Here is a 23,557-nt window from a genome sequence, read left to right on the forward strand (position 1 = left end):
TCATGATAATGTTTGTATTCAGCATGTTTAGTTCTATTTGTGCATTCAACTGTATTGATTCACATTGTATGCTAACTGCTGTTAATGTGTTGTAGAGACTGTACAGAGCTGTTCAAGAGGCCTTCGTTCGTCTACATGACAAGAAACTCATCTACCGCAGTGTTCGACTTGTCAACTGGTCTTGTACACTCAACTCGGCCATCTCAGATATTGAAGTAAGTGTCATTTGTCTGCAGGTGATTAGAATATGTTCTTAAGTTGTATTGTTTGCTAATGGGTTTAAAATGAGGGCTGAGACAATACACCAACTGAGCAATAGTTATTATGATAGTCATATCATTTGGCAGACTGGATGAAAATGTTTGTATTATGAGAACTAAATAATGTTTTTAGGATAGCTTATATTAAAATACATTCATTTGAAGTACTGAATGACGTTAGATGAAGAGAGTCTATTTCCTGTAAGTTAATAGTCAGATATCTAAGTTTCAGTTTACTAGGTTTAGTTTTGTTTAAGTATGAGCGTGTTTGTATGTAAATTTAACTGTTATGACAAACTGATTGGAAAATTTGAGTTGTTCCTGCTCAGGTTTACTTCTAGCTCTCAGATGGTGGAGACTTATTGTTCTTTTGCTCTGTCAGCTGGCTGGAATCAGCATGGCGCGCTCAAGTTTATATTTGCACACAATGAATAGTACAAACAAAGAATTTGGATATGATTAAAGCTTATGTACCAAAGTCATTCTTGGAACAGCTATTTCAGTTTACTGTCAAACTATATGTGTTGCTATCGGACACCAATTGACATCGCCAGTCACAAAGAATGAGTTTGCCTCATGTACAATAACTCGATATATGTTAAATATTTGGGATCCATCAATGCACCACTACTGCCAATATCAGGGTGTGTGTACCATTCATGATGCCTGTTTTCTATATGTGACGGTTCATGTTGCACCCCAGGTAGACAAGAAGGAGATCCCGGGACGCACCATGCTGGCTGTACCAGGCTACAAGGATAAAGTAGAGTTTGGTGTCCTCGTCTCTTTTGCTTACAAGGTCGAGGGATCAGGTACTGTGTTCACATATCTAATGAGGCAGTGGGGTAGCCCAGTGGTTAAAGCATTTGCTCATCACGCCAAAGATACGGGTTTAATTCCCCACATGTGTACGATGCCCATTTCTGGTGTCCTCTGCTAAGATACACATAGTTTTAACTTATTTTTTACATTTGCATGTCAACTTTTAGTTGCATCCTGAGTTTAAGATAATTGATTCCATTTTGTTTCGTCATCTATAAGCCTGTTTTGAGTGTACTGAAGCAGATTGGTTTTCTTGGTTCCAAAACATGCATGGTGGGGTAGACTAGTTGTTAATGTTTGGCTTGTCACATCGAAGCCCTGGTTTGAGTCCCAAGTTGGTACAGGTGTCTCCTGTTGTCATGATGGATCCTTGTTAAAAGCAGTGTCAATCTCAACCAGTGTGTTAAATAGCCACGGGCCCGCTAGCCTGTGGCTAGTAAAAATCCAGTCGGGCCAGTAAATCTCCACAGTCACTTGCCCGACAATTTTCATGGGGACATTTTGTAAATATATCACTCTGCCTCACTTGTACAGTTATAATACACTTAAAAATCATGCAAGATTATGGCCTGACGAAAATGTTCATCATATTAGCAGCTTAATGAAACCTTTGTCTACATTCAGATTTCGGGTTAGTGAATTATTTTGTGGACTAGTAACTCTCAGGCATAGCTAGCCCGACTGGCTACCAAAATTTGGAAACTATTTTGCACAGTGTCAACCCACCTTCTTTTCTCTGAAATATTACACAAACCATGTCTACATGGAAAGCATTTGTTCAGATGAGGAGATTGTGGTTGCGACCACCCGTATTGAGACGATGCTGGGCGACACCGCTGTCGCCGTTCACCCTGATGATCCCCGCTACAAACATCTACATGGGAAGAGTGTCATTCACCCATTCTCAGACCGGCGCCTACCCATCGTATGTGACGACTTTGTAGACCGAGAGTTCGGAACAGGTAAGTCTCTTTTCGCTATCTTTGTTGACACTGGCAAGATTGGTTGTAACGGCGGCTTAGCTGATTGGCTACTGTGAGAATGCAGAGCCAGTAAAGGGAGGTAATAAAATTATCGGGCCATAGATGCATCCAGGATACTAGTGGTGATTTATCATAACATGTACCCTGGAGATTATCGAGGATGCAATGGAAAGAATTATTAACAATTATTGACATAAAAATTGAGTCATTGATGATATCATCGCATAAATGATTGTGATGAAATAAAATTATAATTTACACACAAAATATGCATGAATTACTATTAAAATACATTGAGAAATATATTTTTGTCTGTAATCCATGTATAAACATGGTATATGTGTCACCAGTGACTTATATGTAAATTCCTTTTGGACATTGTTTTGCAGTTCTACTCAAAGTTACTTCTGTGATATTTATTGATGTTCGTTTGATATTTAGTTGACAATTACCAGCCTGTACGATCAATATCAACAGCCAGCTCTACTGACTGTACAGCCATTTTTAGTGGCTTGTCTTCCGATTACAGTCAAGGAGAAACATATTCATAATCATTATAAATCATTATGGAACAGACCTATGATGTGATGAAGGGGTGGTCGAGGAGTGAATGGCAAAGGTCCTGTTGTCTTCAGTAGTATAGGAATTGCAAAATAATAGTGTTTCTCGACTTGCCAAACCACATCCTCCGTTGACAGGTGCTGTGAAGATCACACCTGCCCATGATCACAATGACTACGAAGTTGGAGTGCGTCACAAACTGGAGCAGCTGAACATCATCGATGAGAAGGGCAATATAACTGGTGACTGTGGACAGTTCACTGTAAGTGTGGTCTCACTTATAACACCACTTAATGCTCTAGTAGAAGACAGGATAAACCAACACTAAATGCTAATTTAATGAGAGGATCACTTAAAGCAACACTTAATTCTATAATAAAAGACGGGATCACTTCAAGCAACACTTAAAGCTATAATGGAAGAGGGGATCACTTGAAACAACCCTTAATACCTTCTACTAAAGCAGCAGTAAATATTCTGAGGGAAGACAGATCACTTAAAGCTAGACTTTTGCTTTAATGGAAGACCAGATCACCTAAAGCAATGCTTAAAGGTCACATGCAACCAAAAAATCAAACATAATTAAAACACAATTATAACTTCTTCATGACATATAATATGCATTGCTGATTATGAAAAAACAAATAAACAAAATTATAAGCGTATAATCGCAAAATCAAAAGTGCAATATTTTTGTACTTGGGTTTAACCTCCCTCGAAACGAAGCAGCCGGGATACGAAACCCAGTCAGAGCGGGTGGGTGTGCACTCAAGTGTAACGTCCTGGTTCATTAGCAGATGCCGCCTTCCGCGGCTCATTGTGTGTGTATATATAGAGATGTTGGGTTTTGTAAATACATGCTCATTTTGTGTATAACATTTTGCAATCAACAGACATCATAACATGTCATGTGTTCAAGTATCACACCTGCCTGTCTGTGTAATTACATAATGTGACAGAGACCGAACAGGGGCCATAAATCAATGCGATTTGTTTATGGTGTATAGCCTGATTGGTGTTAAGTTCAAATTTCATGTGGTCAGTGATCGCAGTTGTGTATTGAATATTGTCATTAGCAGACAGGCAGGCAGACACACAGGTGTCAATAAAACAAGACATTGAGTTTTGTCTGTGACAGCGACATATCTATATCACAGTTAGAAATTGTGTCAACGCTAAATAATGACATTGCTTTTAGTATCGAACTGAGAAAGTGACTCGGTAAGAAAGAACATGTGGTGAAATAGACAAATGAAATTATATAAACAGTTTATTTACTGTCATAACATATAAAAGCTCGCACCTGTGAGATATCAACAAAACATTAGGAAAATAGCTGACACCAAATTATAAGCCTTCACCAAGAGTATTCACCAGAAAGCCCGCTTCCAAGTTGCACGAACCTATTTCACTGCGCGCGCGTGCTATGAGCTTCAGCCCAGCTGTTGAAACCCGTATTCCCCAGAAAAGTCTGGGGAAAATTATTGAAACGTTTGAACTCTCGATTTCGCGTTTTTTCATCGCGTTATTTTTCAACTTTATAAGTTGAATTTGCATTTTGACGCTTTGTTTCAGTAAGTCCATACCGAAAGGTATCAGAATCTGCAAAGTTGTGTTTTACGTTGCATGTGACCTTTAATGCTATAATAGAAGACAGGATACCTTAAAGCAGCACTTAATGCTCTGAGAGAAGATGGATTACTTAAAGCAACACTTATTGCTTTAATAGAAGATAGGATAATTTAAGTGGCACTTATGATGCCATGGATACCACATTTAAGTAGCACTTAATGCTCTTTATTATGTTTATATCATGTCATCTCATGGCTTTGTAACCCGTGAAGGTCTGGGTTAGAATTGATCTTCAGTTACCCATGCTTGTCGTAAGAGACGACTAACAGGATCAGGTGGTCAGGCTCGCTGACTGGGTTGACACATGTCATCGTATCCCATTTGTGTAGATCAATGTTCATGCTGTTGATCTCTGGATTGTCTGGTCCAGGGCTTATTTACAGACTGCTGCCATATAGCTGGAATATTGCTGAGTGCGGCATAAAACTAAACTCATTCACTCATAGCTTTGTGGACATGACTAGTGTTTGGTGTTCAAAAGCACCAATATAGAGAATGGTGCCTTAATGTTTCAGTATAGATTATTGCATTGAATGCCATGTTCAAATACCTCTGAACTTCAAAAATAAGAACAGAGATAAACTACCACTTTTGAAGAAAATAGCAGTCTTTCCCAGTGTGCTTGACAAGGTCACATAGTTTAAACTTCTAAATAGCTCCCAGATGTAAACAGAAACAACCATGGTATAACCTTGCTTAAAATGAATCTTTCCTATTTGACTGGAATGCAATGCTTGTAGCAGGGTGTATTACCTAATTTCAGGGTATGAAAAGGTTTGACGCAAGGAAAGCTGTTCTCCAGGCCCTCAAAGACAAGGGCTGGTACAGGGACACCAAGGACAACCCAATGGTGGTCCCCACATGCAGGTGGGTAATGTTTCCTCTAACAGCAGTGTCATTGAAGTCTCATCTCTACTCCCAATACGATACTCCCCTGTCTGGAGATCTGGAGACATCTCTGTAGTAGTCCTATCTGGCAGTCGGCTTCAAGGCTTGACATATCTGTACCACTGAAAAGTGAGTTATAAATGCCCAAAATTAAGCTGCACAATTATCTCTAAACACCATGACAACTGCACCAACCATGGTGTACTATTGAGGGTGGATTTGTGTTCTTTGGCTAGCAGATATAGTCTGCTATTCAGTCAGTCATGTAGATTCCCCCTCATTGTTTCAGTCGATCCAAGGATGTGATTGAGCCCCTACTGAAGCCACAGTGGTACATTGACGTGAAGGACATGAATGCCGCGGCAGTCAAGGTCAGTTTTAGTCACCAGGGCCCTGCAGGATTCATGGCCACAATGGAACCTAAATACACACGTTTGTTGGAGGAGCCAGGTATTGAGTGTCTGGTGGATACAGTGGTTCAGTGTTATTGTAACCTGAGAGAGTGGGTTGATGCTCGTGCTGTTGACCACTGGTTTGTCTTAAGGATGCAGTGGTAGTGTGTCATTTTACCCATACACCTTAGACCCATGCTTATTCCATCAACCACTGGTGTGTCTTAAGGATGCAGTGGTAGTGTGTCATTTTACCTTTACACCTTAGACCCATGCTCATTCCATCAACCACTGGTTTGTCTTAAGGATGCAGTGGTAGTGTGTCATTTTACCTTTACACCTTAGACCCATGCTCATTCCATCAACCACTGGTTTGTCTTAAGGATGCAGTGGTAGTATGTCATTTTACCCATACACCTTAGACCCATGCTCATTCCATCAACCACTGGTTTGTCTTAAGAATGCAGTGGTAGTGTGTCATTATGCCATACACCTTAGACCCATGCTCATTCCATCAACCACTGGTTTGTCTTAAGGATGCAGTGGTAGTGTGTCATTTTACCCATACACCTTAGACCCATGCTCATTCCATCAACCACTGGTTTGTCTTAAGGATGCAGTGGTAGTGTGTCATTTTACCGATACACCTTAGACCCATGCTCATTCCATCAACCACTGGTTTGTCTTAAGGATGCAGTGGTATGTCATTTTACGTTTACTCCTTAGACCCTGCTCATGCTTTCACACACCAGTTGTCCTTTGGATACTGTAGTAGTGTGTCATCCACTGACATCTTTGACCTAAGGGGGACGTGGGGTAGCCTAGAGGTTAAAGCGTTCGCTCGTCATGCCGAAGACCCTGGTACGATTCCCCACATGGGTACAAACTGTGAAGCCCATTTCTGGTGTCCCCTGCCATGACATTGCTGGAATATTTCTTAAAGCGGCGTAAAACCAAACTCACTCACTCTTTGACCTATGCTCACGATATCAACTACTAGTTTGCTGGTCACGGTTTATTTAGCAGACTACAATGATTTCATTATACTACCAGTAAACAAGCATGAAAAATATCAGGGTCTTTGATTATTTGTTTGTTTTGTCCAGGCTGTGAGGGATGGAGAGTTGAAAATTATTCCAGAAATGCATATCAAGACGTGGAATTCCTGGCTGGAGAATGTCAAGTGAGTTCCTATATTTAGTTTCTTGACACTGGAATCTGGAATCTGTATTACCCATTGTGTCTTTAACCAACAAGAAAGGGATGTATAATGAGTTTAGAAAACTTGTGTTCATAGGAAAATTAAATTTATTATTGACAACTTGAATGTTAAAAATGCCAATGTTTAAAACTCCCATATTTCCAAAAGCTGATTATCAGGTAATGCTGGACTAGGTAAGACCTAGAAGCAGATGTTATATGTCTGATGATGTTGATGTGCGGATGTCTGTGTGCAGGGACTGGTGTATATCACGGCAGCTGTGGTGGGGTCATCGGATCCCCGCCTACTTCGTCACTGTTGATGACCCCAGTGTCAAGCCAGGACAGGTAGGTCACCAGTTTTCTCATTTTCTGGCATGTTAGTACCTCCGTGTCTAATGGCATAACTTGTGAGACACTTGACCAGGTTTAATATACTGTATCTTTTATAGGATCCTTCAGAGTGCCAACACTATCTTATATAGGCTCCTTTAGAGTGCCAACACTGTCTTATATAGGCTCCTTTAGAGTGCCAACACTGTCTTATATAGGCTCCTTTAGAGTGCCAACACTGTCTTATATAGGCTCCTTTAGAGTGCCAACACTATCTTATATAGGCTCCTTCAGATTGCCAACACTGTCTTATATAGGCTCCTTTAGAGTGCCAACACTATCTTATATAGGCTCCTTTAGAGTGCCAACACTATCTTATATAGGCTCCTTCAGAGTGCCAACACTATCTTATATAGGCTCCTTCAGAGTGCCAACACTGTCTTATATAGGCTCCTTTAGAGTGCCAACACTGTCTTATATAGGCTCCTTCAGAGTGCCAACACTATCTTATATAGGCTCCTTCAGAGCACTGCCAACTCTATCTTATATAGGCTCCTTCAGAGTGCCAACACTATCTTATATAGGATCCTTCAGAGTGCCAACACTATCTTATATAGGATCCTTCAGAGGATTGCCAACTCTGTCTTATATAGGCTCCTTCAGAGTTTGTTGTTCAGCTGTCAACTCTATCTTATATAGGCTCCTTCAGAGTGCCAACACTATCTTAGCTGTATGTAGGATCCTTGTAGAGTGCCAACAGCTGTCTTATATAGGCTCCTTCCAGAGTGCCAACAGCTTTCTTGTATATGTAGCTTGTCAGCTGTATGTGTTTGTTGTTCAGCACTAGTCTGTATGTATAGGCTCCTTCAGCTGTATGTGCCAACAGCTATGTAGTTGTATATGTATGTATGTAACTCCACTTCAGAGTGCCAGCACTATCTTAGTTTGTTCCTTGTATGTAGCTTGTTGTTCAGAGTTTGTTGTTCAGCTGTATGTATCTTGTTGTTCATGTATGTATTGTTCAGCTGTATGTAGTTTGTGTTCAGCTGTATGTAGTTTTTGTTCAGCTGTGTAGTGTTGTTCAGCTGTATGTAGCTGTGTTGTTCAGCTGTTGTTCAGCTGTATGTAGTTTGTGTAGTTTGTTGTTCAGCTGTGTGTAGTTTGTTGTTCAGCTGTATGTAGTTTGTTGTTCAGCTGTATGTAGTTTGTTGTTCAGCTGTATGTAGTTTGTTGTTCAGCTGTATGTAGTTTGTTGTTCAGCTGTATGTAGTTTGTTGTTCAGCTGTATGTGTGTTTTAACTAAAGGACAGTGATGGGGACTACTGGGTGTGTGGGTTCAGCTGTATGTAGCTTGTTGTTCAGAGTATGTAGGAAGCTGTCGACAGGCTTTGCAGCAAAGAAGTTCAGCGTATGTAGTTTGTTGAAAAATGTAATCTCCCAGCTGTAAAGCAATGGTTGGTAAACCAGCTGTAACTTCTCAGCTGTACACATCTTCTTGATCCTGCTAGTAAACAGTATGATACTGTATGTCAGAGCAGATCCCACAGCTCACAAGTTTCTCCTTGAAACAAGGTTTGAACTTCTCAGCCCACACATCTTCTTGATCCTGCTATTAAACAAGATATTGGGAGCAGATCCAGTTCAGACCTTTCAGACCTTGCTAGCTGGGATCTTAAAGGTTGTAGCTTCGGCCACTGATGTGCCTGGTCTGACTGTTGTTCTCAGGCTGCTGTGAGGTACTGTGACTATAGAAATGACCACTGTTGTATTTCAGATGAGGATGTGCTGGACACTTGGTTCTCATCAGCCCTCTTCCCATTCTCCATATTTGGCTGGCCTGACCAGGTTGGTTGTAATATAGTTGTCTAACAATAGGCTATGTATAGTATTCCCGGAAATTATTGAGAACATTATTTCGGCAAATATCTAATACAAGTATATAAACTGTAGAAATTTTAATTAAATGGATATGTTGAGATATGATTCTCTTACATTGTCTTCCACCCCAGTCTTGTGCTCAATCCCAACTCCTGACTAAATATTCTTCAAAGTTCTGTATACTGTAGACAGAGGAATGTTTCTGTCTACCAGTTAACTCTTTTGCATTAGTTACACCCCACATTACAAAGTGAAGCATCTAGAACCAGTTTATCTTAAAACCAAACTTTCTTCTTCTGCTGTCAAATCTGCAATGTCAACAAAGGAAGCCGTCTGCTACACCAGGGGAGATAACTCTTGATGTAGTAAGGTTCATTCTTAAGCCTACAAGAGTTGTCTCCCATATTGAGTACCTTACTACAAATGTAACACCTATGTTAAAATTCTATTATCAGTATTAGGAAACAAAGATTTTCTCAATAATTTCTGGGAATACTGTAAGTCAATGAATTGGAGAACAATCAGTTAGCAGTATAATAACAATAAGGCCACTTATATAGCGGCGGTGGGGTAGCCTGGTTGTTAAAGCGTTGGCTCGTCACCCCGAAGACCCGGGTTTGATTCCCCACATGGGTGCAATGTGTGAAGCTCATTTCTGGTGTTCCCCGGCGTGACATTGCTGGAACATTGCTAAAAGCGTCGTAAGGCTAAACTCACTCACTCACTTATATAGCTGAACTCTATATCGCACTGACATGCTCTAAGCTATGACCTAGCCAACCAGCATCTGTTCTTAGTGAATTACGGTTGTTATATTCCTGCCAGCCTGTCTTCTACTGTCTTCATGTGCATTTGCAGAATGAGGACTGTCTGAAAGCTCCTTGTCCAACTGGCTTTCTGGATTGTCTGTGTATCATGGATGTTCTTGTGTTGCAGACTGTTGACCTTGATGCTCTCTATCCTGGCACGCTCCTGGAGACTGGACACGACATTTTGTTCTTCTGGGTGGCGAGGATGGTGATGTTTGGCCAGACCCTCATGGGGAAACTGCCTTTTAAGGAGGTGAGTAAAACGATCTGTTTGTGGGTCAAGCCATATGTCATTTAGTGCAATACTGTTTTGAATGACCTGTGAAGATCTGGGTTAGAACTGGTCTTCAGCAGCTCTTGTTTGTCATAAGAGGCTCGCTGACTTAGTTGACACATATCATCATATCCCAATTGATGCTCATGATGTTGATCACTGGATTGTTTGGCCCTGATTCGATAATTTTCAGACCACCACCATATAGCTGGAATATTGCTGAGTATGGGTAAACTACAACGACAAAAACAACACACAGCTATACACTTCACAGAGGTTATCAGCTCAGGGAATCCAGTATATAGCAATATTCCAGCAATATGGTGGTGGTCTGAAAATAATGGAGTCTGGACCATACAATCCAGTGATCAACAGCAGGAGCATTGATCTACACAACTGGGATACAATGACGTGTGTCAACCAAGTCAGCCAGCCTGACCACTCGATCCCGTTAGTCGCCTTTTAAGACAAGCATTGGTTACTGAAGACCATTTCTAACCCGCCCCTTCACAGGTTCTTCACAGGTGTGTGAATAAGTATGTGAACAATCTGACTATGTATCCATGGTTCATGTCTGTTCATGCTATTGTAGGTTTACCTGCATGCAATGGTGAGGGATGCCCACGGCAGGAAGATGAGCAAATCTCTGGGCAATGTTGTTGACCCCATCGATGTGATCCGAGGAATCAGCCTGGAGGTGAGTGCTGGGCCTGTACACTATCCTCAGTTAGCCAAACCTACACAGAATCCAGGAAGTAGTATAGTGAGTGAGTATGGTTTTACGCCGCTTTTAGCAATATTCCAGCAATATCACGGCGGGGACACCAGAAATGGGCTTCACACATTGTACCCATGTGGGGAATGGAACCCGGGTCGTTGTCGTGACAAACGAACGCTTTAACCACTAGAATACCCCTCTGCCCCACATACATCAAGATAAACCAAGTATTTGACATTGATGTTGTGAGCGCAGGGGATACGACACTCAGGTCGACTCACTGGTTGAAATATACTCGGAAGACTGGACCCAGGAAAAAGAATATTCAGTGCCGAAAGAAAATTGACAATAAACAATGTGAATATGCAGTGGCTGAAAGTATTGTTACTTTTGAATATGCAGTGGCAGAAACTGTTGTCACTTTTGGCGTTCCCCTACTTTATGCTGACATGAGGTGATGTAACTGGAATATTGGTCAAAGCAGTGTTAAACCAACCTCACTTTGTCACTCATAGTATCAATCACTAGTATGTGTTGTCTGTACTATTGTTTACAGGCTGTTGTCATGGAGATGGAATGTGGACTGAAACAATGTACAAATTTATAAAATGAATGCATACTGTAAATCATGAAATTAATGCGTCACAAATTTAATGCGAGTGCGAAGTGTCTAGTCTAAAATGCGTCACGAAATTAATGCGAGCTAAGGAATCTGTGTTGATGATAAAATGTGACACCCTGAATCTTTGGTGTTGTTCCTTTTCTTTTCACACTTGTTATTTACCAAATAACCTGAATTGAGCTTGTTAAGCAATGAATGGAAATGAGCTGACAATGTTTTGATTACGCTGCCATGTTTGATCACGTGATTGCTTGCTACTACTTGTCTTATGACAACATTTATAAATCTAATCCGCCTCGAAAGACACAAGTCATCTACCCAGGTACAACAATCAATCAATCAATCAATCTGTATTGGTGTAATGTGTAGTGTCAATGTGTCATTATAATAATGCGAGAAGAGTACAGATAATGCGAAGAAGTACAGACGCATTTCTCGCATTAATAAAATGCTCGCATTAATTTCATGATTTACAGTATATATATATATATCTTCAGGGTCTTAATGAGCGTCTTCAGGATGGAAATTTGGATGAAAAAGAGATCAAGAAGGCCATAGTAGGACAGGTAGGTTTTACACCGGGAAGCTGTTCAAGTGATTAATAGATTCTCACCCTGCATTTTAAATTTGATTTTGAGACTATGTTAGCATAGAAGACAAGTACATAGAGTTTAGACCTGGTTGCAATAGGTCCAAAGCAACCTGTGCTTGTTGTACAAGGCAACTAGATGTATTGGTAGTCATGCTGATGTATGTCATTGTATCTGGATTTCATTGTGCTCATACTATCAATCACTGGTATTTATGGTAAACTGATTTGTTATTTACAGGCAAGTTCAATGTAGCTAGAAAATTGATGGTTTCAGCATTAAACAACAAGGATATACCAACCCTTTATTAAAAGATGAAATGCTGCCATCCACTCTGTTGTATCTCGGACAAAGAATAATGACAGTTTGTACTTGGACCCTCAGGCTTTTGTTAAGAATACATGGTGTCCTGCCAAAAGTTTGAAGCTCTTGAAAGAAAGTGATAATGTGGACTAAATGTGTGTTTTACAGAAAGCTGACTACCCAGATGGTATCCCTGAGTGTGGCACAGACGCTTTACGGTTTGCCCTCATTGCCTACACATCTCAAGGTGAGCTTTCAGTTGATGATGGTGCACGACTAGCCCAGTCATCTTATGGCTGCATCAATTGGGCATGAAGAAACCCATGATCATGAGTTTGAATCCCTGAACTTCCCTGAGTATGTTTCTAGGTTTGCATACTCAACAGTGTTCATCTGTTGTCTTTGATCATTGAATTTTCCAACCACCAAGTCAAGATTAGGGGCAAGTTTTCAATACAGTACCATTACTGTGTTGGTGGGTTTCACACAAGTGGTAAACATCTGAGAAATGGGTCACTTGAGCTTTTGTCTCTCAGCAAGCTGTTCAACAATGTTATATTGTACTGAACATTTAATGCATCTGAGGGGGAAGTCAAGCAGGGCTCAGGTTCGATTCCCCACATAGCAAGTGGAGGTGTACTGAGAATGAAGGAAGCCATGTTTTGGTGTCCCACTATTTCCAATCATGTGTTTGTATTTGCTGGAATATGAGCGACCATGTGATACAAATGTCAGGTCCGACTGGATAAAATAGGAACAGTACTCACTCACTCCAGGTTTAGGGCCAGTTTTCATCACAGAACCATTACTGTGTTTTGTGGGTTTCCTCATGTGTCAAATCGTGTTTGAGAAAAGAAACTTCACAAGTATTTATCCGAGCTTTCCATTTGTCTCAGCAAGCTGCTCAACAATGTTATTTATGTGTACTGAACATTTATATGCATGTCGTGGGGGGAAGTCAAGGACCCAGTCGCCTTCAATCGTAGCCCTGGTCAAGGACCCAGTCGCCTTTAATGCTTGCTGAGAAGATTTACGCCCCTTGGCTCGCCATAAATCTGTGATGGTGATTTCAGATCCTACTAGGTTGATCAGCAGTGTACCTTAGCATATAGGTTTAACAAAAGTGGTTGACATCTGGGATCTGCATTTCTCTTGTCTTTCCTCACATACTATGCTGCTACCCCTTGCTATAACTGAACTACTGTTCAGACTGGCACTAAACCCAATTCCCACTCTCACACCTTACTATACCCTGAGCCCCCAAAAGGGTGTACTATCAAGGGTGTGTTTTATTCTTCTTGGGTTATTTTTACTAAGATTGAAGATCTTCATTCAAAGTTATCTGATTTAAATGAAATTGGGAAATGCTAACTATGTACAATGTGTTTTGATCGGCTACAGTTTCTTCTGATTTTAGTGAAATTGGTGAATGTCAGCTATGTATAATGTGTTGTGATTGGTTGCAGGTCGTGACATTAATCTGGACGTGCTCCGTGTCCAGGGCTACAGGTTCTTTTGCAACAAGCTCTGGAACGCCACCAAGTTTGCCCTGAATGGGTTGGGAGTCGACTTTAAGCCCACACCACAGCATCAGGTAACCAGGCCTTCAGCTATGGGGAGGGCACAGGATGTCTAATGTGTTGAAGGTTGTTGTGTATAGTTGCACCCTTCACACATGCCAGAATCCTCCATCATGGATTTGGAACCTATACTTTATGAGTTTCTTTGTCAGCGTACTGTCCATGCTCTTGGTGCAAAATAAAATGAAAAATTGATGCTTAGCCAAACTCACTCACTCACTCAGCTTGATTATGCACAAATACCTTTGCTAAATCTTACATACAGCAGAATATTCTAAATGGTTGTTGCACTAATCAGTAGTCCATCTCACCTGTATTGATTGATTCCTTGATTGTAATTGCAGCTATGTAATGATATTTCCCTGTTTCCTGTAGCTGTGTGGCAAGGAGAGGGAGATGGACAAGTGGATCCTGAGTCGACTGTGCCTGGCTGTGGAGTCCTGTACCAGTGGCTTCCAGGCTTACGACTTCCCTGCAGCCACCACAGCCTGCTACAACTTCTGGTTGCGAGTTGTGTGTGACTGGTATCTGGTGAGTTGAGTTGTGTGACTGGTACTGTGTGACTGGTTCCTGGTGAGTGACTGTTGTGAGTTGACTGGTACCTGGTGAGTGAGTTGGTGTGACTGGTACCTGGTGAGTTGTGTGACTGGTACTGGTGAGTGTGTGACTGACAGGTAACTGGTGAGTTGTGTGACTGGTACCCTGGTGAGTTGTGTGACTGGTTCCTGGTGAGTTGTGTGGTGACTGTGTGACTGGTACCTGGTGAGTTGTGTGACTGGTGGTGAGTTGTGTGACTGGTGGTGAGTTGTGTGACTGGTACTGGTGACTGGATGGTTTGTGTGACTGGTTCCTGGTGAGTTGTGTGGTACTGGTGAGTTGTGTGACTGGTTCCTGGTGAGTTGTGTGACTGGTACCTGGTGGTGACTTGTGTGACTGGTACCTGGTTCCTGGTGGTGAGGTGACTGGTTGGTGAGTGTGTGACTGGTACCTGGTGAGTTGTGTGACTGGTACCTGGTGAGTTGTGTAACTGGTTCCTGGTGTTGTGTGACTGGTACCCTGTTCCTGGTGAGTTGTGTAACTGGTCTCTGGTACCTGGTGAGTTGTGTGACTGGTACCTGGTGAGTTGTGTGACTGGTACCTGGTGAGTTGTGTGACTGGTACCTGGTGAGTTGTGTGACTGGTACCTGGTGAGTTGTGTGCCTGGTGAGTGTGACTGGTACCTGGAGTGAGTTGTGTGACTGGTGCCTGGTGAGTTGTGTGGTATTTTGTGGAGCATAACTCTATAAAGTGTCTATATATTTTCATGAAACTTTGTCACAGATTAGACAAGTGTTTACGTTGTACACTTAATCCCCTGGATGTTCCTGTTCCAAGAAAACAAATTCAAATTGCATGGGTAAAGCTGACTATGTTCTAGGTTTGACAGCACCCTACCGAAATGGTGAAAGTCTGAAACCTGATATAACTGGAATACTCTTCACGACGGTATTAAACCTCACTCACTCACTCACCCAGTCAGCCATTCGTCTGTTTCAGGAGTACATGAAGCCTATCCTGTACGGTTCTGATGAGGATGCCAAGGCTGTGTGCCGCAATGTTCTGTACACGTGTCTGGACGTTGGACTGCGACTTCTTCATCCTTTCATGCCTTTCTTGACAGAAGAATTGTTCCAGCGGTTACCGAGGCGACAAGAGAACTCCCCGCCAAGTATATGTGTCACTGCCTACCCATTACCAGCAGATGTGAGACATTTTTTGTATACCTTTTCAAAGTAGAAAATGTTTATGTACTAGACCTTGAGGGAAATTATAGGTTAGAATTGGTCCTGAGACACCTGTTCTGTTAGTACTTAGTTTTGAGGTGCAACCAAATGGTAGTCATGCTCCATGGACTGTCATTTTGTCACTACAGCTTGTTGATCATAATGTATTCATCATTTATCGGTAACCTGAAGTATTGCTGAGTACAGCATTAAAGGCGCACAGCACACTTCTCTAATAATGAATAATGCATATATATATTGGGGGCATATGCACTCACTTTAGCTTCCTATTTATGCAATAAAAGACTTATTATCCCTTGCGACTTACCTGAAATCGATAGGGGCGGTGGGGTAAGGTAGTGGTTAAAGCATTGGCTCTTCACACCGAAGACCCGGGTTCGATTCCCCACATGGGTACAATGTGTGAAGCCCATTTCTGGTGTCCCCTGCCGTGATATTGCTGGAAAATTGCTAAAAGCGGCGTAAAACCATACTCACTCACTCACTCACTCACTCACTCACTCACTCACTCACTCCACTCACTCACTCACTCACTCACTGAAATCGATAATTGAAACTTTGAGGCAAACAGCTTCCAAACAGATAACACTTGCCATATATGGAATGTAAACAATTGCTCCATACTTCGAAAACTGTCACACATGTGTTGTCGGTGTTTGTCAAACTGGTTTCAATCACACGTTGTGCATAGGACATTCGTTAAGAGCACTCAAAGGGGCATAACTCTATGGGGTTCGCTTGAAATACTGTTCGCCCGTAGAGGGTATGAGAGTCAATTTAATGCAACGTTGCATTAATTCTATCGAACTTTTTAATTAAATATTAAAAATACATTTAAAAAAATGGGAATAAATTATATGGTAGCTTCCCTGGGGGCTGATAGTTAGTATTATTGAGAGAAAATATATTGGTCAAAATATTGTCGAAAATGTGTGAACACTGTCCCTTTAAACAACAAACATCCATAATGTACAAGGATGTTGTGTACATGGGTGAAACTTGAAGATGGGTGGAACAGACTTATTCATTGTCAAGATTTATTGTGAAAATCTGGATTAGAACATTCAGGGTTGTTATCTAATAGCAGGGTCTCTGACTTCCCGATGCATGTCTTTGTGAACCAGTTGTGAAGATTAATACTTATTATGTCAATCATCAGATTGTCTTGTAAAAGACTAGATTTAGTACAGACCAAAATTACCTGTAAGGCTAGCTTAGGTTCTTGTGCCCTATGTACAAGACATGGCGAGACAACACTGATGTTTATCTTTCTGATGCAGATGCAGCATCGAGACACTGACTTGGAATCCAGTGTTGAGTTCGCACAGAGTATCGTGAAGAACATCCGATCAATGCGGGCTGACTACAACCTCACCCCCAAGACAACAGCTGATGGTATGCCATAGGACTTGTGGATGTTGAGACCTTGATAACATTGAACTCCAATACAGGGCCCCATTCACAAGACCTTGAGATCCGGGTTACATTTGGTCTTCAGTAACCCATGCTTGTCATAATAGACGACTAATAGGATTGGGTGGTCAGGCTCGCTGACTTGGTTGTCACATGTCATCATATCCCAATTGCGTAGATTGATGCTCATGCTGTTGATCACTGGATTGTGTGGTCTAGACTAGATTATTTGCAGGCCGCTGCCATTGAGCTTGAATACTGCTGAGTGCAGCGTTAAACAACCAACAAACAAACAAATGCTATGAATATTGCTGACAACAGGCTACCATGAAATGTTCCTGGTAACATTTAGCCCTGTTATGTGGTAACTATTTATATCACAGTATTGATGACTGAGGAGCACTCACATTGCTAATGCTAACAGAATAGATCTTACAGATATTAATGTAAAATTGAAACTGATTAACCATTTCAACGTTGGGATCCCTCGAACAAGTGTTCACTGTCACAGATGTGAAAGTGTTCGCTTGTCACACTGAATTTACAGTTCGATTCCCCACATGGGTACAATGTGTGAGGCCCATTTCTGGTGTCTCCTGTCATGATATTGCTGGAATATTGCTAACAGCTGCATTAAACCATACTTACTCCCACGAGCTAAGCTTGAGTGGTTGTGGTCCTAACACGAGCTCATCTGTTTCTTCCAGTGTACGTGAAGTGTACTGATGAGGACACGTCCAGCAAGGTGAAGCTGTTCACTGACGTCATCCAGACCCTGACCAACTCAAGTGCCGTCCACGTCCTAGTGTCCGACTCTGTTCCTGATGGATGTGCCATGCTCACTGTGTCATCCAAGTGTGAAGCGCATCTCATGCTCAAGGTGAGAGAGTAACAGAATTGCCACTACTCATGGTTGTGTGGTTCATCATAATTATCAACATTAAATGTCTTACTGTTCCTCATGTACAGGTTTTGGCTCGGACTTGAAAATGCCTTGAATTCAGATGCTGCTCTGAAAAAGCCTTGAATTAAGATGCTGCTCTGAAAAACCTTGAATTCAGATTATGCATAAAAAAGCCTTGAATTGAGATTGTGCATAAAAAAAGCTTGAGTTCAGATTATGCATAAAAAAACCTTGAATTTAGATTATGCATAAAAAAAGCCTTGAGTTCAGATGCTGTACTGAAAAAGCTGTGTATTCAAATCCTGCCTCACTACAGTACGTGACTAGTGTTTCATGATAATACAGCACCATTCACCATTCAACTACAGGACTGTTCGGCACCCTGTATTTCCAAAACACCATGGTATAGGTTGAATATTAATGAAAGCAGCGTTGAAAGCATTCAGTGAGTGCTATACCTGTTTACTATAAGATTTAAATGTAGTTGAGAGCAGCGTTGAAAGCATTCAGTGAGAGCTGTACCTGTTTACTATAAGATTTACATATAGGTGAGAGCAGCGTTGAAAGCGTTCAGTGAGAGCTGTACCTATTTACTATAAGATTTACATATAGCTGAGTGAGCTGTACCTGCTTACTATAAGAAATATAGCTGAGAGCAGCGTTGAAAGCGTTCAGTGAGTGTCGTGTCTATGTACTGCAGGGCTTGATTGATGTGGAGAAGGAGACAAAGAAGCTGGAAGGGAAGAAGGAGACACTGGGCAAGTCTCTGAAGAAGCTGGAGGATGCTGCAGCCAAACCCGACTACAGCGACAAGGTGCCCCTGGACGTCAGGAACCAGAATACAGATAAGGTGGGTACCAGACCTCCAGATTTTTGTGAAATATAAAAAATAGACCCAGTTGATTTAATCTGTGAATCATGAAATCATTCATATATTATGATGTCATCCTTGAATCATGTCATCCTTGAATCATGATACCATCTGTCTCATGTTATCCTTGAATCATGTCATCCTTGAATCATGATACCATCTGTCTCATGTTATCCTTGAATCATGTTATCCTTGAATCATGTTATCCTTGAATCATGTCATCCTTGAATCATGATACCATCTGTCTCATGTCATCCTTGAATCATGATACCATCTGTCTCATGTTATCCTTGAATCATGTCATCCTTGAATCATGATACCATCTGTCTCATGTTATTCTTGAATCATGCCATCATTGAATCAAGATGTCATGTCTCGTGTTATTCTTGAATCATGCCATCCTTGAATCAAGATGTCATCTGTCTCATGTTATCCTTGAATCATGTCATCCTTGAATCATGATACCATCTGTCTCATGTTATTCTTGAATCATGCCATCATTGAATCAAGATGTCATGTCTCGTGTTATTCTTGAATCATGCCATCCTTGAATCAAGATGTCATCTGTCTCATGTTATCCATGAATCATGTCATCCTTGAATCATGATACCATCTGTCTCATGTTATCCTTGAATCATGTCATCCTTGAATCATGATACCATCTGTCTCATGTTATCCTTGAATCATGTCATCCTTGAATCATGATACCATCTGTCTCATGTTATCCTTGAATCATGTCATCCTTGAATCATGATACCATCTGTCTCATGTTATCCTTGAATCATGTTATCCTTGAATCATGATACCATCTGTCTCATGTTATTCTTGAATCATGTTTTTCTTGAATCATGCCATCATTGAATCGAGATGTCATGTCTCGTGTTATTCTTGAATCATGTCATCCTTGAATCATGATACCATCTGTCTCATGTTATTCTTGAATCATGTCATCCTTGAATCATGATACCATCTGTCTCATGTTATCCTTGAATCATGATACCATCTGTCTCATGTTATCCTTGAATCATGTTATCCTTGAATCATGTTATCCTTGCATCATGTCATCCTTGAATCATGATACCATCTGTCTCATGTCATCCTTGAATCATGATACCATCTGTCTCATGTTATCCTTGAATCATGTCATCCTTGAATCATGATACCATCTGTCTCATGTTATCTTTGAATCATGTTATCCTTGAATCATGTTATCCTTGAATCATGTCATCCTTGAATCATGATACCATCTGTCTCATGTTATCCTTGAACCATGCCATCCTTGAATCATGATACCATCTGTCTCATGTAATCCTTGAATCATGTCATCCTTGAATCATGATACCATCTGTCTCAGGTTATCCTTGAAACATGCCATCCTTGAATCATGATGCCACCGTGAATCATGTCAACCTTGAACCATGCCATCCTTGAATCAACATGTCATCTGTCTCATGTTATCCTTGAATCAAGATGTCATCTGTCTCATGTTCTTCTTGAATCATGCCATCCTTGAATCAAGATGCCACCGAGAATCATGTCAACCTTGAACCATGCCATCCTTGAATCAAGATGTCATCTGTCTCATGTTATTCTTGAATCATGCCATCCTTGAATCAAGATGCCACCGTGAATCATGTCAACCTTGAACCATGCCATCCTTGAATCAACATGTCATCTGTCTCATGTTATCCTTGAATCAAGATGTCATCTGTCTCATGTTCTTCTTGAATCATGCCATCCTTGAATCAAGATGTCATCTGTCTCATGTTATCCTTGAATCAAGATGTCATCTGTCTCATGTTCTTCTTGAATCATGCCATCCTTGAATCATGATACCATCTGTCTCATGTAATCCTTGAAACATGCCATCCTTGAATCAAGATGTCACCTGTCTCATGTTATTCTTGAATCATGCCATCCTTGAATCATGATGCCATCTGTCTCATGTTATTCTTGAATCATGCCATCCTTGAATCAAGATGTCACCGTGAATCATGGCATCCTTGAATCAAGATGTCACCGTGAATCATGTTATCCATATGCTAAAAAATAAATCAGTAAAACCTGAGAAACTAAAAAAATGTGCATCTCTTAAATGTCATATACATGTTTTGTTCTTTTACTTTCAGATGTCACAATTGACAGAAGAAATAGACAAATTATCTAAAGCCTTATCCACATTACTAACATTCCAGTGATTCTTGCTGATTCTGTAATTTATCCAACTCTGTCAGGATATGGTTTGGAGGACATGTTTTCTTGAGAAGATTCATGTGATAAAAGACATGCTGCAATACTCTCACACACGATAGATTCATCTGGCAACAGCTGAAAGTGAAACAGTCCGATCTGGATGATCTGCAAACTGAAAAGATGTGTTCTCGACATGCTGAATTCTCCTGCTTTAAGACAGGTTTCTGAGTTCAGCTTTAAGATGCTCAACAATTCCATGGGAACAACAGTCCTGTAGCACAAGGGTCTTTTTAATCCAAGCATTCTTCAAGCATTTCCCAGTATGTTTGAAAAGTCAGTTGCAGCTGAACCATTGTATTTTCTGAGCTAACAATTTGTTCATGCTAGTTTCTCAAAACACAAACATTTGTTTTTGAAATTTCAAGTCTATATTGAAAATCTTAAAGGAATTGTACATTATAATTGTACATAGAAATGTAGTTATTTCAGATTTGCAAAATTATGTTAATTATATATGTTAGTGAATATTAGAACTACACAAATAGATAGAATGATAAAATTGTAATTAATTACAATTACAATGACTTGGAAGCTCACAAGGCCGTGGATAATTTTGATAGACATATGTGATGTCAACCATAAGTGAATCTTGTTTAATTGGTTCACAAAACTTGAGATGAATAAATTTGCATAAATCATTTGTCAACAGTGCTAACCAGTGAGTGTTCATAAATACTTGTAGCAATGTTCTCTTGTTAAAGGAGTCCTTCCAGACAATTGTACAGCCTCTTGTCACACTTAGCTGTTCAGCCAACAGCTGATAGATGGTCTGTGTCAGATAACAGGGAGAGAGTGAGAGCCTAATAACCAACACTTTAGATCTTGTTATCTAGGTTTCATTTCTCAACACCAAGAGCACCTTATTTTACCAGTTTCTTCTGTTTTCGTTTTATCCGCAAGAAACTTATTTGTAGTTTTCAGAAACCACCTACGGGTACATTCCTGAATATATTTGGATTGGTTTACAGTATGGTGATGAGTGCAGTGTATGATCTCTGTCTGTGTCTGTTTACACTGTAAGGAAAGGCTGCTAAACAGTAAAGCTTCCAAGAAGAAACATCACTTAACCATGAACATCCCTCAACTGTGGGCTTGTCCATGACAAGTGAAAAGGAAAAGTTTATCATAAATGTAGCAGTTTTATAAAAGTGGTCCAACGTGAATCAGGACATGTTGACAATTAAATATTTTCAAAATTTTAGACTCAGATTTCAACAAAATCTTCTTTGTTTAAAATAATCTGAACACTTCAGAAGCATGAACTAATGGTTGTCTTCATGACTCACTGGAGGTACTGCAGGGATCTCAACACCAACTAGTCACTAACACTGTCACATTTACTATTCAGGTGCTGGAATTTGTTGCTATTTTATTTCCTTTTCAACTTAGTAATTGATGTGAGATAATCACTCAAATATAAATGGATGTTAATTGTTTTGTATTTTTAACATCTTTGGAATAGTAGTATGATCATACAGGTGTTGTTCTTTGGAGCAAGCCATTATCTGAAATCCATTTCTGGTGATCCAGCTGGAATGTTTCAAAACACAGCACCAAAACTACACTAATGTGTACCTGCCTCACTCCACGATGTCCAAGCTATGACAGCTGCGTGTGATTAAGTCCGGACCAGACAAACTGGTAATTAATATCAAGAGCAATGTCGCAAGCCAATCAGGACATGCATTCAGGTAAATCAGAGAGTCGGAGCACCCAGTCTTGTCACTTTCACAACACATGTATGTTTTTCTTTCCTAAAATGCCCACGGACTTGTTACAAACGTGTCAGATTTAAACTAGGTATGCTGCACTGCAGTATCAGACTCTTGGCATCCTTTGTGCTCAGTCCTAAGATTCTGCTCTATTTTGCTGATCAACTGAAGGTCCAAACATTAAAGAATCATGTTTTTGATTATTAATAATGTTTCAGCTTCATTTAGGTAAATGAACTAAATAAATAAGTAAATCTGTCTGTGTTTTTGATCAGGTCATGATTTCAACATGAGTTTGCTTGAATAAGTAATAAATGAACAGATAAATACACATTTGTGTTTGTTATCATGTTCTGCATGAACGTGAAGCTTAGTCTGGTGGTTAAAGTGTTCATTTGTCACGCTGAAGACCTGGGTTTGATTCCCCACATGGGTACAGTGAGGCCAATTTCTGGTGTCCCCTGCCGTGATATTGCTTGAATATAGCTAAAGCGGTGTAAAACTAAACTCACTCACTGTACGGAGTTGACTGAATCTGACAAACCAGTGGTGTGACATCAGCTCACTCATTATAACCAGCTCACTCGCCAGCACACAAAGTCAGCTGTCTAACCCACTCAGCCACCGCTTCTTCAGCCGCGAATTTACACTTATCAGAGGGTACACAAAGTCCGTGGTTTAGACTACCAGTTGTCCGAGGTTTTTTGTGGAAGTCACAGTGGCTGAGTGGGTTAGGCGGCTGACTTTGTTTGCTGGCGATGAGGTGCCTGACTCT

At 40.6% G+C, this 23,557-nt stretch overlaps 1 protein-coding gene across 1 annotated transcript in view; it reads left to right on the forward strand.

The window, feature by feature from the left end:
- The window catches only part of LOC124278860 (valine--tRNA ligase-like), a 39,010-nt gene extending 15,897 nt beyond the window's left edge, over positions 1-23,113 (forward strand). The window contains exons 8-29 of the mRNA XM_046714643.1: positions 96-215; positions 964-1,072; positions 1,865-2,044; positions 2,764-2,888; positions 5,022-5,125; positions 5,436-5,517; positions 6,645-6,721; positions 6,996-7,086; positions 8,377-8,397; positions 8,610-8,643; positions 8,846-8,916; positions 9,886-10,011; positions 10,625-10,729; positions 11,870-11,938; positions 12,434-12,512; positions 13,732-13,859; positions 14,221-14,376; positions 15,382-15,588; positions 16,910-17,024; positions 17,750-17,922; positions 18,647-18,796; positions 20,947-23,113. Of these exons, the coding sequence (XP_046570599.1) occupies positions 96-215; positions 964-1,072; positions 1,865-2,044; positions 2,764-2,888; positions 5,022-5,125; positions 5,436-5,517; positions 6,645-6,721; positions 6,996-7,086; positions 8,377-8,397; positions 8,610-8,643; positions 8,846-8,916; positions 9,886-10,011; positions 10,625-10,729; positions 11,870-11,938; positions 12,434-12,512; positions 13,732-13,859; positions 14,221-14,376; positions 15,382-15,588; positions 16,910-17,024; positions 17,750-17,922; positions 18,647-18,796; positions 20,947-21,015 (2,391 nt within the window). The 3' untranslated portion in view covers positions 21,016-23,113. The remainder of the gene's footprint in view (positions 1-95; positions 216-963; positions 1,073-1,864; positions 2,045-2,763; positions 2,889-5,021; positions 5,126-5,435; positions 5,518-6,644; positions 6,722-6,995; positions 7,087-8,376; positions 8,398-8,609; positions 8,644-8,845; positions 8,917-9,885; positions 10,012-10,624; positions 10,730-11,869; positions 11,939-12,433; positions 12,513-13,731; positions 13,860-14,220; positions 14,377-15,381; positions 15,589-16,909; positions 17,025-17,749; positions 17,923-18,646; positions 18,797-20,946) is intronic.
- The last annotated feature ends 444 nt before the right edge of the window (positions 23,114-23,557 follow it).

Source organism: Haliotis rubra, unplaced genomic scaffold (assembly GCF_003918875.1).
Source record: "Haliotis rubra isolate DU_JTF1 unplaced genomic scaffold, ASM391887v1 Scf242, whole genome shotgun sequence".
NCBI lineage: Eukaryota > Metazoa > Mollusca > Gastropoda > Lepetellida > Haliotidae > Haliotis > Haliotis rubra.